At 38.8% G+C, this 13489-nt stretch overlaps 1 protein-coding gene across 3 annotated transcripts in view; it reads left to right on the forward strand.

The window, feature by feature from the left end:
* Positions 1-240: 240 nt before the first annotated feature.
* The window catches only part of LOC132106339 (uncharacterized), a 38905-nt gene continuing 25656 nt past the window's right edge, over positions 241-13489 (forward strand). The window contains exons 1-2 of one of the 3 annotated variants that reach the window (XM_059511960.1): positions 241-933; positions 4131-4230. In XM_059511960.1, the coding sequence (XP_059367943.1) occupies positions 280-930 (651 nt within the window). In that variant the 5' untranslated portion in view covers positions 241-279 and the 3' untranslated portion in view covers positions 931-933; positions 4131-4230. Of the gene's footprint in view, positions 934-4130; positions 4231-13489 lie in introns of those variants that run through there. The other 2 variants (XM_059511959.1, XM_059511961.1) reach the window with 2 other exon arrangements.

Here is a 13489-nt window from a genome sequence, read left to right on the forward strand (position 1 = left end):
GCGCTAACATTGCTAATACTCTATTCACACACATTACCACTGCTGTACTCACTGTTACTTGCTTTAATGGCGGATGAATGTCTCCACTCTGTGCAGCTCGAGCTCGAGGCCGTGGGAAAGCAGATTCGCGACCTGGAGGTGAGGCAGGCCCAGCTGAGAGAGCGGAGAACCGCTCACAAGTCCGGGGTAAGTATACAGCGATCTGCTAACAGTCCAACCACGTCTACTCCGTGTGTTTCTCTGCACAGGCCCGGTGCACCCAGGACGCGATCTTCCCAGATGTCCTTCACTGCGACGCCGGGACACCACGGACCCTGGGTGCATCCACAGCGGAGGACGCGAGCCGGGTCCCGGGCGACAACTTCTCCCCCTCCTGCCTTCGACATCTCCATCCGGAACCGCTTCGCTCCCCTCCGCGAGACAGGACGCGACGCTGTGATCATCGGAGACTCCATCGTCCGACACGTAAGTGCTACGTTAGCCGAAGGTAAAGTGCACACTCATTGTTTGCCTGGTGCTCGTGTTCTCGATGTTTCTGCGCAGATACCCGCGATCCTGAAGGTCGACGAGAGCCCCAGAGCGGTCGTGCTTCACGCCGGGGTTAACGACACCACGCTGCGGCAGACGGAGACGCTGAAGAGGGACTTCAGCAGCCTGATCGAGACGGTTCGCAGCACGACGCCCGCGGCGACGATCGTCGTGTCAGGACCACTGCCCACGTATCGACGAGGACACGAAAGGTTCAGTAGACTTTTTGCTTTAAATGAATGGCTGTTGTCATGGTGTAAAGAACAGAAACTGCTATTTGTTAATAACTGGAATCTTTTCTGGGAGCATCCTAGGCTGTTTCGCGCTGATGGATTACACCCCAGCAGAATCGGAGCGGAGCTGCTCTCTGACAACATCTCCAGGACACTTCGCTCCATGTGACTAGTAAGACAATTCTCTAATAACTATTATGATGAGTTTTGTTCCACCCGCTTAAATGATAAAAGTACTTGTGCTGTAAAAACTATTAGGACTGTGTCTGTTCCCCGAATAGTGAGGTCAAAATATAATGTAGGATCTAGAAAAAATCTTATCGTAATTAAACCAGAAAAATGTAAAGTAAATGAACAAAAACAATTTTTAAAGTTTGGGCTCATAAATATTAGATCACTCACACCCAAAGCAAGTTATTGTAAATGAAATGATCACAGAAAATAGTTTTGATGTACTCTGCTTGACTGAAACCTGGCTAAAACCAAATGATTATTTTGGTCTAAATGAGTCTACTCCACCAAACTACTGTTATAAGCATGAGCCCCGTCAGACTGGTCGTGGAGGAGGTGTTGCAACAATATATAGTGATATTCTCAATGTTACCCAGAAAACAGGAGACAGGTTTAACTCTTTTGAAATACTTCTGCTAAATGTTACACTGTCAGACATGCAAAAGAAATCTAATGTATCTCTTGCTCTGGCTACTGTGTATAGACCACCAGGGCCGTATACAGAATTCCTAAAAGAGTTTGCAGATTTCCTCTCAGACCTTCTAGTTACAGTTGATAAGGCGCTAATCATGGGAGATTTTAATATTCACGTTGATAATGCAAATGATATATTAGGACTTGCGTTTACTGACCTAATAAACTCCTTTGGAGTCAAGCAAAATGTCACCGGGCCCACTCATCGTTTTAATCATACACTAGATCTAATTATATCGCATGGAATCGATCTTACTGCTATAGATATTGTACCCCAATGGGATGATATTACAGACCATTTCCTTGTATCGTGCATGCTGCGTATAACTGATATTAACTATATGTCTCAGCGTTACCGTCTGGGCAGAACTATTGTTCCAGCCACCAAAGACAGATTCGCAAATAACCTGCCTGATCTATCTCAACTGCTATTTGTACCCAAAAATACACATGAATTAGACGAAATTACTGACAACATGGGCACTATTTTCTCTAATACATTAGAAGCTGTTGCCCCCATCAAATTGAAAAAGGTTAGAGAAAAACGTACTGTGCCATGGTATAACAGTAATACTCACTCTCTCAAGAAAGTAACTCGTAGTCTTGAACGCAAATGGAGAAAAACTAACTTGGAAGTTTTTAAAATTGCATGGAAAAACAGTATGTCCAGGTATAGACAGGCTCTAAAAACTGCTAGGGCAGAGCATATCCACAAACTCATTGAAAATAACCAAAACAATCCAAGGTTTTTATTTAGCACAGTGGCTAAATTAACAAATTACCAGACGCCACCTGATTCAAATATTCCACCAACGTTAAATAGTAATGACTTTATGAATTTCTTCACTGATAAAATAGATAACATTAGAAATACAATAGCGAATGTAGATTCTACAGCGTCTAACACTTCAGTTTCATCCATCGCACCCAAAGATAAACTGCAGTGCTTTACAAATATAGGACAGGAAGAGCTAAATAAACTTATCACTGTATCTAAACCAACAACATGTTTATTAGATCCTGTACCCACTAAATTACTAAAAGAGCTGTTACCTGTAGCCGAAGAACCGCTTCTCAATATCATTAACTCGTCGTTATCTTTAGGTCACGTCCCAAAACCATTCAAGCTGGTGGTTATCAAGCCTCTTATTAAGAAACCAAAACTAGATCCTAGTGTACTGGCAAATTATAGGACTATTTCAAATCTTCCATTTATGTCTAAAATTTTAGAAAAAGTTGTGTCTGCTCAATTGAGCACCTTCCTGCATAAAAATGATCTGTATGAAGAATTTCAGTCAGGTTTTAGGCCCCACCATAGCACAGAAACTGCACTTGTTAAAATTACAAATGACCTGCTTCTTGCGTCAGATCAAGGCTGCATCTCATTTCTAGTCTTACTTGATCTTAGTGCTGCGTTCGACACCATAGATCATGACATACTCATAGATCGATTACAAAACTATACAGGTATTCAAGGGCAGGCTCTAAGATGGTTTAGATCCTACCTGTCCGATCGCTACCATTTTGTTTACTTAAATGGGGTGTCATCTCATTTATCATCAGTAAAATATGGAGTGCCACAAGGATCCGTCCTAGGTCCCCTTCTATTTTCAATATACATGTTGCCCCTTGGTAATATTATTAGAAAATACGGAATTAGCTTCCACTGTTATGCTGATGATACTCAGCTATATATCTTAACGAGACCAGATGAAACTTCCCAATTATCTAAGCTAACAGAGTGTGTTAAAAATGTAAAAGATTGGATGACAAATAATTTTCTCCAATTAAATTCGGATAAGACAGAGATATTAATTATTGGACCAAAAAACACCACACAGAATCTTATAGATTACAATCTGCAACTTGACGGATGTACTGTTACTTCCTCTACAGTCAGAAATCTGGGTGTTATATTGGACAGCAATTTGTCTTTTGAAAATCATATTTCCAATGTTACAAAAACCGCATTCTTCCATCTTAGAAACATTGCCAAGCTACGAAACATGTTATCTGTTTCTGATGCATAAAAGCTAGTTCATGCTTTCATGACCTCTAGACTGGACTATTGTAATGGACTTCTAGGTGGTTGTCCTGCTTCGTCAATAAACAAGCTACAGGTAGTCCAAAATGCAGCAGCTAGAGTCCTTACCAGGTCAAGAAAATATGATCATATTACCCCAATTTTACAGTCTCTGCACTGGCTACCTATTAAGTTCCGTATCAGTTACAAATTATCATTACTTACCTATAAGGCCCTAAATGGTTTAGCTCCTGCGTACCTAACTAGCCTTCTACCACGCTACAACCCATCACGCACCCTAAGGTCACAAAACGCTGGACTTTTGGTAGTTCCTAGGATAGCAAAGTCCACTAAAGGAGGTAGAGCTTTTTCACATTTGGCTCCCAAACTCTGGAATAGCCTTCCTGATAATGTTCGGGGTTCAGACACACTCTCTCTGTTTAAATCTAGATTAAAAACGCATCTCTTTCGCCAAGCATTCGAATAATGTATCTCTTAAATTGTGAGTGTAGTTGCATCTGCATTTTTATTCTTTAGCTTGGGTTAAACTAATTTTACTTTGTTGGATCAGCAGCTATGCTAATGATGTCTCTATTTTGTTTCTATGTTTTGCCACGGGATTTACATCCCGTGGTAACTAGGATTTACACAAGCTCCAGTCTGGATCCAGAACACCTGAGAAGAGATGATGCTGACCCTCAGAGGACCCCAGATGATCCTAACCTTGAATCAACAAACAGAACTAACAATTATTGCTACATGTGTGACTGCATCCTATAATTACTATTAATTAATAATATTGATAGTTCATCATCTAGCTGACTACGTCTTGTATTATTATTATTATTATTTTTATTTTTCTAAAATCCTGTCAAACGTGCACAAACTACTAGCTACTACTAAATATTGTAGAAACATAATTTTCTGTAAAGTTGCTTTGTAACGATTTGTATTGTAAAAAGCGCTATACAAATAAACTTGAATTGAAAAAAAAATTGAATTGATAGTATTTCACTAGTTTCTGGTTTAGAATTTTGTGCACTGGTGTGTTGGACAGGAGGTAACACTGGAACTGGGGCCCTCATCGAGGGGAGCCCACAAAAATATATTGATAATCCATAATATTATCATGATGAAATGAGAATAATTACCTGCTGTCAGTAGAACTACAATTTTGTAATGGGAATTTTAACAGGGAAACCCTGCCAGAAAACGAGTTTTACCCCCTGGAACGAGATTTTTTACTCCTGAAAAGCGATAGGGCTAGTTTTGGGTTACTTCTTTGTTTTTTATTTTTTTACTCGTTCCACTGACATTCATCAGGCATAAATTGTTAGATTTAAAATGTTATAGGCACAAATCTGATGTTTCTATAGGAAGAGCTATTAAATATTTTTGTTTAACAACATTTACGATCTGAGGAAACACAAATGGTGCCTGATGTGAGGGGGAATTTAGTGTCAAGTTTATCTGAGAGTAAAAGTGAGTTGATGAATTAATTTATTTCATGTACAAACTGATCAGGTTGTGGGTCAAATTGGAGGACACACACGTTTGTTCAGAGGTGTAAAATACTTGAGTAATTTTACTTGAATGTACTGTAAGTCGCTTTGGATAAAAGCGTCTGCTAAATGCATACATTTTTAATTTTAATTTAATTTTAATTTACTAAAGTATTATTTTTGGGGATTTGTAATTTACTCAAGTACAATTTAAACGGACTACTTGTACTTTTACTTGATTACATTTCTGAAGAAAAAAAACAGTACTTTTTACTCCTTACAATTTTATTTCATCTTGAAAAGTACATTATATTATTATTTGATCTTATGCACATTAAATATGGTAAACAGGAGCTCAAACGTGTGTGCTTGACGTGAGAACTAAAGATCATTGTTTTCATGCATCAAACACACACACATTTCTAATGTGTAAATGTCTGGCTAATGTCTGGCTTCAAAAGTTCACCACCAAATCTGAGGAAGCATATTGAGGTAGGAAAGTAGTTCTGGTTTGATAGAGCCATTAGCTATTCTTTTGTGCCAATCGCTTCTCCATAGAGAGGATTATCAGTGAAGTAATCAAGTTTGGCCCATTCATTAAACAAATATATTGTATAACTTGGACAACTGTGCCAGTTGTTTTGACTAATTTTATATGTTTGCTGTGTCTGGATTGTCATGAAACAGGACAGAATCCCATTCATTGTATTCAAATTGAATTTGTATTGAGTGGAAGATTTAAATTACACATTTTCTTTGATCATAGAAATGCGGTGGAAAATTTATGTTGTTAAAAATAAAATGCAAGGAAAACACAAATCTTATTTAGAGTTTGAAAACATAAAAACAAGACATTAATATGTTCCTTTGTGTTACATAGTTAAAGTATTCTAAAGTATTCAGATTAAGTTACTAAACCTGAGTAATCTAATGAAATACATTACTGATTAAAAAAGACCAAGCTGTTTGTTTCATCTTTTTCTTTTTTTCTTTTTTTGCAAATACTATGGTTTTGTAAAGAGTTTTCAAATATACAGGCACTCCAGGTTCATGGTATATGTACTGCATTACTTCTCAGCTCTTCCCAAGCATTGCTGTTGATTTCACTGGGTTATACTGTTTAAGAATAAAGCAGAACGTTTTTATCAAAGTCTCTTTGTGTCCACAATACATTGTATGCAAAAGCTTTAACTTTCATGTTCATATTCATGTCATTTCACAATTATGCCATCATTAATAACACAGTGTTTATCAATATCTCAAAGGACCAAGTCACCACTTTAGTTGATGGGCCACACACATAGTAAATATTGACTATTGTACTTGGATGTTAACAGAATTCACGTGATTTGTGCAGTGATTGGCCCATTTTGGGGCCTTTTCACCACTTTAGTTGAAGGGGCCCCACACACGATGAACTCATGAGAAGCTAATGCTTAGTTAATGATGACTACTGTATTTGGATGTTAACAGAATTCACATACTATGTGCTGTGATTGGCCAGTGTTGGGGTCTGTCCATTTATCTGCAGGCTACTATGAAGAAGACATGCACATGCTTGATAACTCATATCATATTTAATGAAAAACATTACTTCTCACATTAATTGATATGCTGTTCTAGACTGTATGCATGCATGAGATAATGTGGATTTTTGTATATTCTAGTAATAATTCAAGTAGTTTACATGCACAAAATAATGTTTTTTTTTTATCATGTACCATAAGCATAGCTTTATCCACAATGATATTAATATTAATTCACACATTAATTTATGCAATAATTCATGGTAATTCATCTACCCTTACTGTAAAGTGTTACCGAAATTTCATTATAACTTTTAACCACAAAGTGGCCCTTTCTCAAAACTTTTTGAGTACTTTCAGGTCATGGCCTCAATGGTACATACAAAGTTTTGTTACACCAATGCATTCGTAAACTATTGCAATTTATATCATAATACCCTTTTTTAGTCAATGACAATTTCATGTTTTGTTCAAATATAGAGACAACAAGAGGCACAATCCCACCAATTTTTAGGTGTCCTTAAAGTGTTCCCATACATATGTGTGTCAAATGTGGTGAAAATATGTTTTTATACAGTCTATGGTGATTCCACACAAAACAAATACAAACTGAAAAAAAAACATGTGAAATCCAAATTGAAAAGTTCTGAGAATTATCAAAATCTGTATTTAATTTATTGTTTTACAATTGTTTTGTTTTCTTTATTTTTCATTGATATTAAGCAGATGTATTTTTTTGTTCAGATCAAAATGTTATGACATTATAACAATCGTAAACTTAAACTGTGAACGCTTAAAGCAGGGTCTAAAAATATAGATAGTCTTTTTATAAAATACATTTTATACATTCAACTAAAGATTCCTGCAAGCACTTGGATTTTTCACGTATCGTACGTGTTTCAGTAACGTTGAAGGGACTGATAACTGCAAATGCAGATCCCAGCGGGTTCTGGTTAAATATTTCTTTATTTATTGCTAAGGTTTGCATATGGTGGTGTGTCCTTAATGACAGACTTCCTAAAATATATCCTATTCCTAAAATAAGAAACATCCCAATATATCGCCTTGCTTACAGTATTGCAGTGTATCGTAATATATATCATATTGCAACCTCTTTATCATGATACGTATCGTATCGCCAGATTCTTGTCGATACACAGACCTAATGTTAAGGGGATTAACATTTCCGTCACACACTTGAGGCATTCGGCCAAGCACAATGCACTGGATAACTGGCACCTTGTTTTTTCAGAACGATGTGCCTTGTAAAATTGACACGTTTCAGAAGGTGGGGCATAGAGGAGAAACAATAATGTACATTATATGGAGGAACGAGGCGCAGGATGGTCAACGCCAGACCAAGGTGGATCCGGAGGGATGAGGGAGCCTGGTGGAGCTTGTGGACTGCTGGGCCACGACAGAGAGGAGGGAGCTAGTTGCCATCGTGGAGTAGACGGTCAAGGTGGAGGTGAGGGAGACTCCGTCCACAGCGATGCTGGAGGGTGGCAGTCCCACAGGGCTCGCATTGCAATGATGGTGGGCTGAGGGCGAGCAGAGGGGCTTCCAGACAACAGCGTTGGAGGCAGGAGTGGGTGGGAGGGCAGGCATTTTCGTGGAGCGAGCACTGGAGGACACTTTTTTAGGAGCAGGCACTGAAGAACAATTTAATAAATCCAGTCTAAACTTTCCAGGAAATAGGTTCAGATGATCATTTTTTTCTCTTCACTGAATCAGAACACACTGTCGAACATATTCAGGGATCATCTTACTACATGACCACATCTAACTTACTTATCACAAAGATAGAGTTTGGTTTGTTCATTCTGGTCTTGGAACATTGTTTACACACTAGATTGACATCTATTCAAAGTCATTGAGTTTCCTGATCAGTGTACAGACTTGCAGGTTGATATGTCCTCTCTGCCTCTCTGAGTTTGTACCTGTCTCTGGATTGATGCCCATGAAGTACCTATAAACAAAAAGCAGAAAGGAAAGCTGTTAGTGGGATGAAAAAGGTTTCAGGTCCCAGTCACCACCTTCAGCGGGTCACTGTTGTTGCAGTACATACTAAAAAGGTGACAGAACAAGGTAATATTAACCCTATCCATTTAAATAACAACAGCTTAAAAACATTTCCTTCACAAACACACAGTCAAAAACAGTCCTGCGATAAAGTAAATGTGTGTTTTTATCCAGGCAGAGCATTTGCACTTAACAGTGTTCATCAATTTATATGTACTGTTTGCAGAGGAAGGATGATTGGGATCCTTTTAAAAAACGCTTCCTCTCTGGTCTCCAGCACAGACACAAATGTTGAATCTGCAACACACCACCTGTTTGAGGGGAAGAAGCGGTTCATCATCGCTTGGCTGCTGCACTCCTGCACGGCTCACAAAATCACAACACATCCAAATATTTCTTGTTTAACCCACCAAATAAAAAAAACGCCCTCAAGAACAATATTAAGTAAAAATTGCCTTCGATAAATTCCAGAGTGCAAGAATCATCTTCAGCATACTTCAAACTGAAATGGCAAAGATGGCAGCCAGCTTGTCCCTCCAGTAAATGTAAAAACTGTTTGCACTACAAACCAGTGTGTTCATAATGTAGATAATACATTAAAATAATATGGTAAGACAACAACAAATTTGCAAGTTCAAGAAATATAACATGCTGCTTACAGTTAAAAATAGCTGGAAGCAGATGAGACTCGAAGTCTATATATATATATATATATATATTTTTTTTTTCCCAAAGCCAAATGATTCAATTCTGAAGTGACAGCAGGTCTGAATTGTTTATGTTGACTTCAGGCAGTTGGGCGACCTTTCTGTCTACATTTACCGTATTTTCCACACTATAAGGCGCAACGGATTATAAGGCGCACCTTCAATGAATGGCCTATTTCAGAACTGTTTTCATATATAGGGCACAACGAATTAAAAGGCGCATAGAATAGAAGATACTGCAGTCAAACGTTTGACTGGGTTTGTGTTATGCATCCACTAGATGGAGCTGTGCTAAAGGGAATGTCAACAAAACTTTATTAAGCTTTCTGACTTAACGACTTGAACGTTGTTCAAACGTTGATGTGCATATTAACAATATCTCCCAGCCTTGCTCACTCTTCTCCCAAACGTGGAGGGGGATCTTTGCCCTAATTCAGTAAACACGTAGTAAAAGAAACAGTCTGATACCACTAAATCAAACGTTCAAATCAACATTGTTCAGTTACGTATAACACGTAAAGCTCAATGTTTCCGTTCATTCCCCGTCCACGAATCCCTCGAATTCTTCACATTACAGCACATTACCGGTGTTTACTGACTACGGTAGCCGTAATGCTGCAAGCGGTGTGGCTTTGTAGTTTACCATTGGTACTGAAACATTTTATAATTATTAAATTGTTTTTATTGTTTTTTCATACTGAAACATTTTGACAGAGCGCCTTGATCCATATATAAGGTGCTCCGGATTATAAGGCGCACTGTCGTTTCTTGAGAAAATTAAAGGCTTTTAAGTGCGCCTTATAGTGTGGAAAATACGGTAGAATCCTTTAAATGAAATGAGTGCATCCTACATTAGTATCCACATAATTTATTGTGAGCAGCTTCATGTAAAAACTTTTTTGTAGAAAGAAAACAGTTCCTTCATGAAACTGCTCACAACAGTCTCACCACTTGATGCTTGAAAATACAATAAAAATGAAAAGGACAACATTACCTTGAACAATCAAGCAAGGGGTGCAACTGGCAGCTTCACAGTCTCAGTGGTTGTAGCTGTAGCACAAGGATGCAAAAATTAATACATCAATACAACAGGTGTAAAATAAGAATATGAATAATCTGTACCCATGGTTGCACACAAATAATCTCTTGCCCCTATCTTGCTTATTTTATATGCACTTCATATTTCAGTTGATGAAGCAGACAAAGGCTCATCATCACACACACAGCAGGAGAGAAAATTATGAAGAAGCCCAGTTAACGTTACTAATTTGAGATGAATTTACTCCACATTTAACATAATCCACAATAATATAATTGTTCTGGTGGATAATAACGATCATAATGCCATCTTAATCTTAGGGGGAAAAGATAGCTGTTAGCACTAAGAAAATCTAAAGATAATGAAATTTTTTGTCAAAACAAGGCTCTAAAATATTAGCTTATGTCTTACAGTTAGCTAACTAACTTAATACTGTACAATTACTGCTAACATAAGACCAGTGGTGGCCCACTGGAGGCAAAGTCGACGGACCGGCAGCGGACGCTGCCTGCGGTTGGCGTTTTGCTCGTCGATATTTCAGCGGACCAGCAGCAGCAGCTGACGAGCAGCTGGTTTATAATCACTGTTTGCTGGTGGTCCACGGTCGGTCCAAGGTCCATAATCAGTTCAATAACGCTAACCAAAATGTCCTCGCACACAATAATGGATCAAAAACAATGTACAATCACAACTGTACATTTATTTTCAGTGAACAGATTAAATATAAGTATTTATCAGATGGTTTTATCTATTGTGATTTTCAAATAGCAGCATTCAGATCACATATTTGTAACTGTTACCCGTACAAAAGTCAACCACAAGCTGACTGCGAACAACGTGAAAACAGAACCTACAATTTAAGGTGCGTTCGACTTGAAGCAGCGCTGCAAAGAATGATCACTGTATGACATCAAAGTACCACGAGAGTGATAAGAGAGCACATGTATCCAATGCATTCAAATCGCTCTCACGGTACTTTGATGTCATACAGTGATCTTTCTGTAGAGCGCTGCTTCAAGTCGAACTCGCCTTTACTCTAATATGGAATGTGAAGGTACGTCATGCAGTGTTGCATTATGGGACTTGGGCACCATGTTTAGAGGCACAATCTCTGTTTACGTTTTCGCTGACCATTGCTATGATATTTAATTGTGGGTGTGTAAAAATGAGGTACAATTGAATGGAAGAAATAGAGAAGTTGAAAGAAAAAGAGAAGGAGACCCGATTGGGAGAAATTAAATGCCACTGCCAAAAACTTATTTGGACAAACTGTCAGAGATAAACAACATAGATCCATATGATTTAGCAGCCAAAGAATGCGTACACTTTGAAGGAGTTTAAGAGCTATAAATCCCTTCAAGCTCACGAACAGTTTTGCAGCAGCTGGGTACAAGACCTCTTCATTCACAGGCTGCCTAACTGCAAGAGCACAGTTGTACTGGCAAAGGTAAGAGGGCACTTCTTCTTCTTCTTTCTGAGTTTTATGGCGGTTGGCAAACCAGCTAAAAGAAATATGCTATTTACTGACAATGTATTAATACCTACGTATCTTAATGGTTCTGTAATATTGATTCGTTCTCAGTTGTATTCTGTGCAATGAATCAACACATGTTCATAAGATGGCACTTGTGTTTTTGGCCAAGTTATTAAAACAAACATAATGCTAAATATTCAGCTAAAGTTATGTTATTTTAAAGAGTCATAAGCAGTGGGTTTGAGCAGTTGCATTTAATAAAAAAAAAAAACAATTGTTATAATCGTCAAAATTGTTTTATTTTGCTTGTGGTGGGCAGATTTATTTTTGTAACTCATGTGGTTATGTTGATTAGAAATTAATGAATACATAATTTACAATCAATAATTTACATTACATTATTTTTACATTGGAATACATAATTTACATTTACAAGTTAATTTGACGTTAGAATAAAAACAAGATAATTTAGGTGGTTCTGCTTTTATTAATCACAAATGTATTAAGTTTAATTTGTATTAATCAGATAATTAATTTATCTGTCATTGATTAACATTTCTGTCTTTATGTACAGGTGATGCACTCCCAGCACCTTAGTGAAGTTCCCTTTCGAAAGCTTCAGTCGATGCTGCGCTGTTCAGCGCAATGGGAAACGTCTTATTCGTGACCAGCTGTGAATAATGTGTGTAACACGTCGATAGAATTGACCCGGTGGTGATATATCCTCGGTTGATGACGTCATCGGGGCGCGCGCCTGCAAAACGGGGCTATAAATAGATGTGCCACAGGTGCATCAACAGGTCTTTTGTCTTCAGATCATTCTGTGCATGTGTGCGTCAGGAAGATTCTTCTCGTCGGCTACAGATCTTCGTAGGATGAGTCAACGAAATGGTAAGTGTTGTGTTCCTCCATGATCTCATCCTATGTATGAGCTGGATACACATGATTACTGTTTTGTTTGTTTGGGGAAAGAGCACACGGTTCTGGCTTTAGAGGCGGGCGAGTGCGAGCATTGTGAACTGCTCTCAGTGAAGATGCTTCATGCTCCTCTGAACTATTTTCAGACTGCACCCACCTTTTCATCGGAGGGCTCTCGTGCTGATTTGCGTGACGAATGAGTGACGGGCTCGTCCCTTTCGCTTGTGGAGTCACCAGATCTGCACATCCTCTCTCGTGATCTCGAAGTGCGCTCCGGTGCTTCTTCGGTTCACGAGGAGGATGATATTTCTCTTGGGTCTTCGGGCCAAGAGCAGGAAAATCCTCACAAGAGGAAATCGGTCGAGGAACTGTTTGAGGTGGTTACTCGCGCGGTGGACAGGTTGCAGCTTGGCTGGCCACTCGAACAAGAGACCCCCAAACGTAGTAAGCTAGAGGATAGGTTTCTGTTGGGTGGTAGGAGAAAGAAACCACAACATCAGTCGCTCCCCTTTTTCGAGTACCTCCATGATGAGCTATCAAAGTCATGGAGCATACCGTATACTTCCCGCGTCTTTTGTGTCATCAACGTTGACTTCTTCAACTATCGTGGATGCAAAGTCACGGGGGTATTCAGAGATGCTGTGGGTTGAAGAGACGCTTGCGAGCTATCTCTCGCCCGAGCATCCTCGGTTATGAAACCTACTCTCCCCACTAAGCCTGGGGAGATGATGATGTAAAATAACATCATCGCTAGTGGGTAAGGCTTACCAAGCTGCAGGTCAGGATGGTGCTGCGCTGCATACTATGGCAGT

The sequence above is a fragment of the Carassius carassius genome, chromosome 26 (genome assembly GCF_963082965.1).
Source record: "Carassius carassius chromosome 26, fCarCar2.1, whole genome shotgun sequence".
Classification (NCBI taxonomy): Eukaryota; Metazoa; Chordata; class Actinopteri; order Cypriniformes; family Cyprinidae; genus Carassius; species Carassius carassius.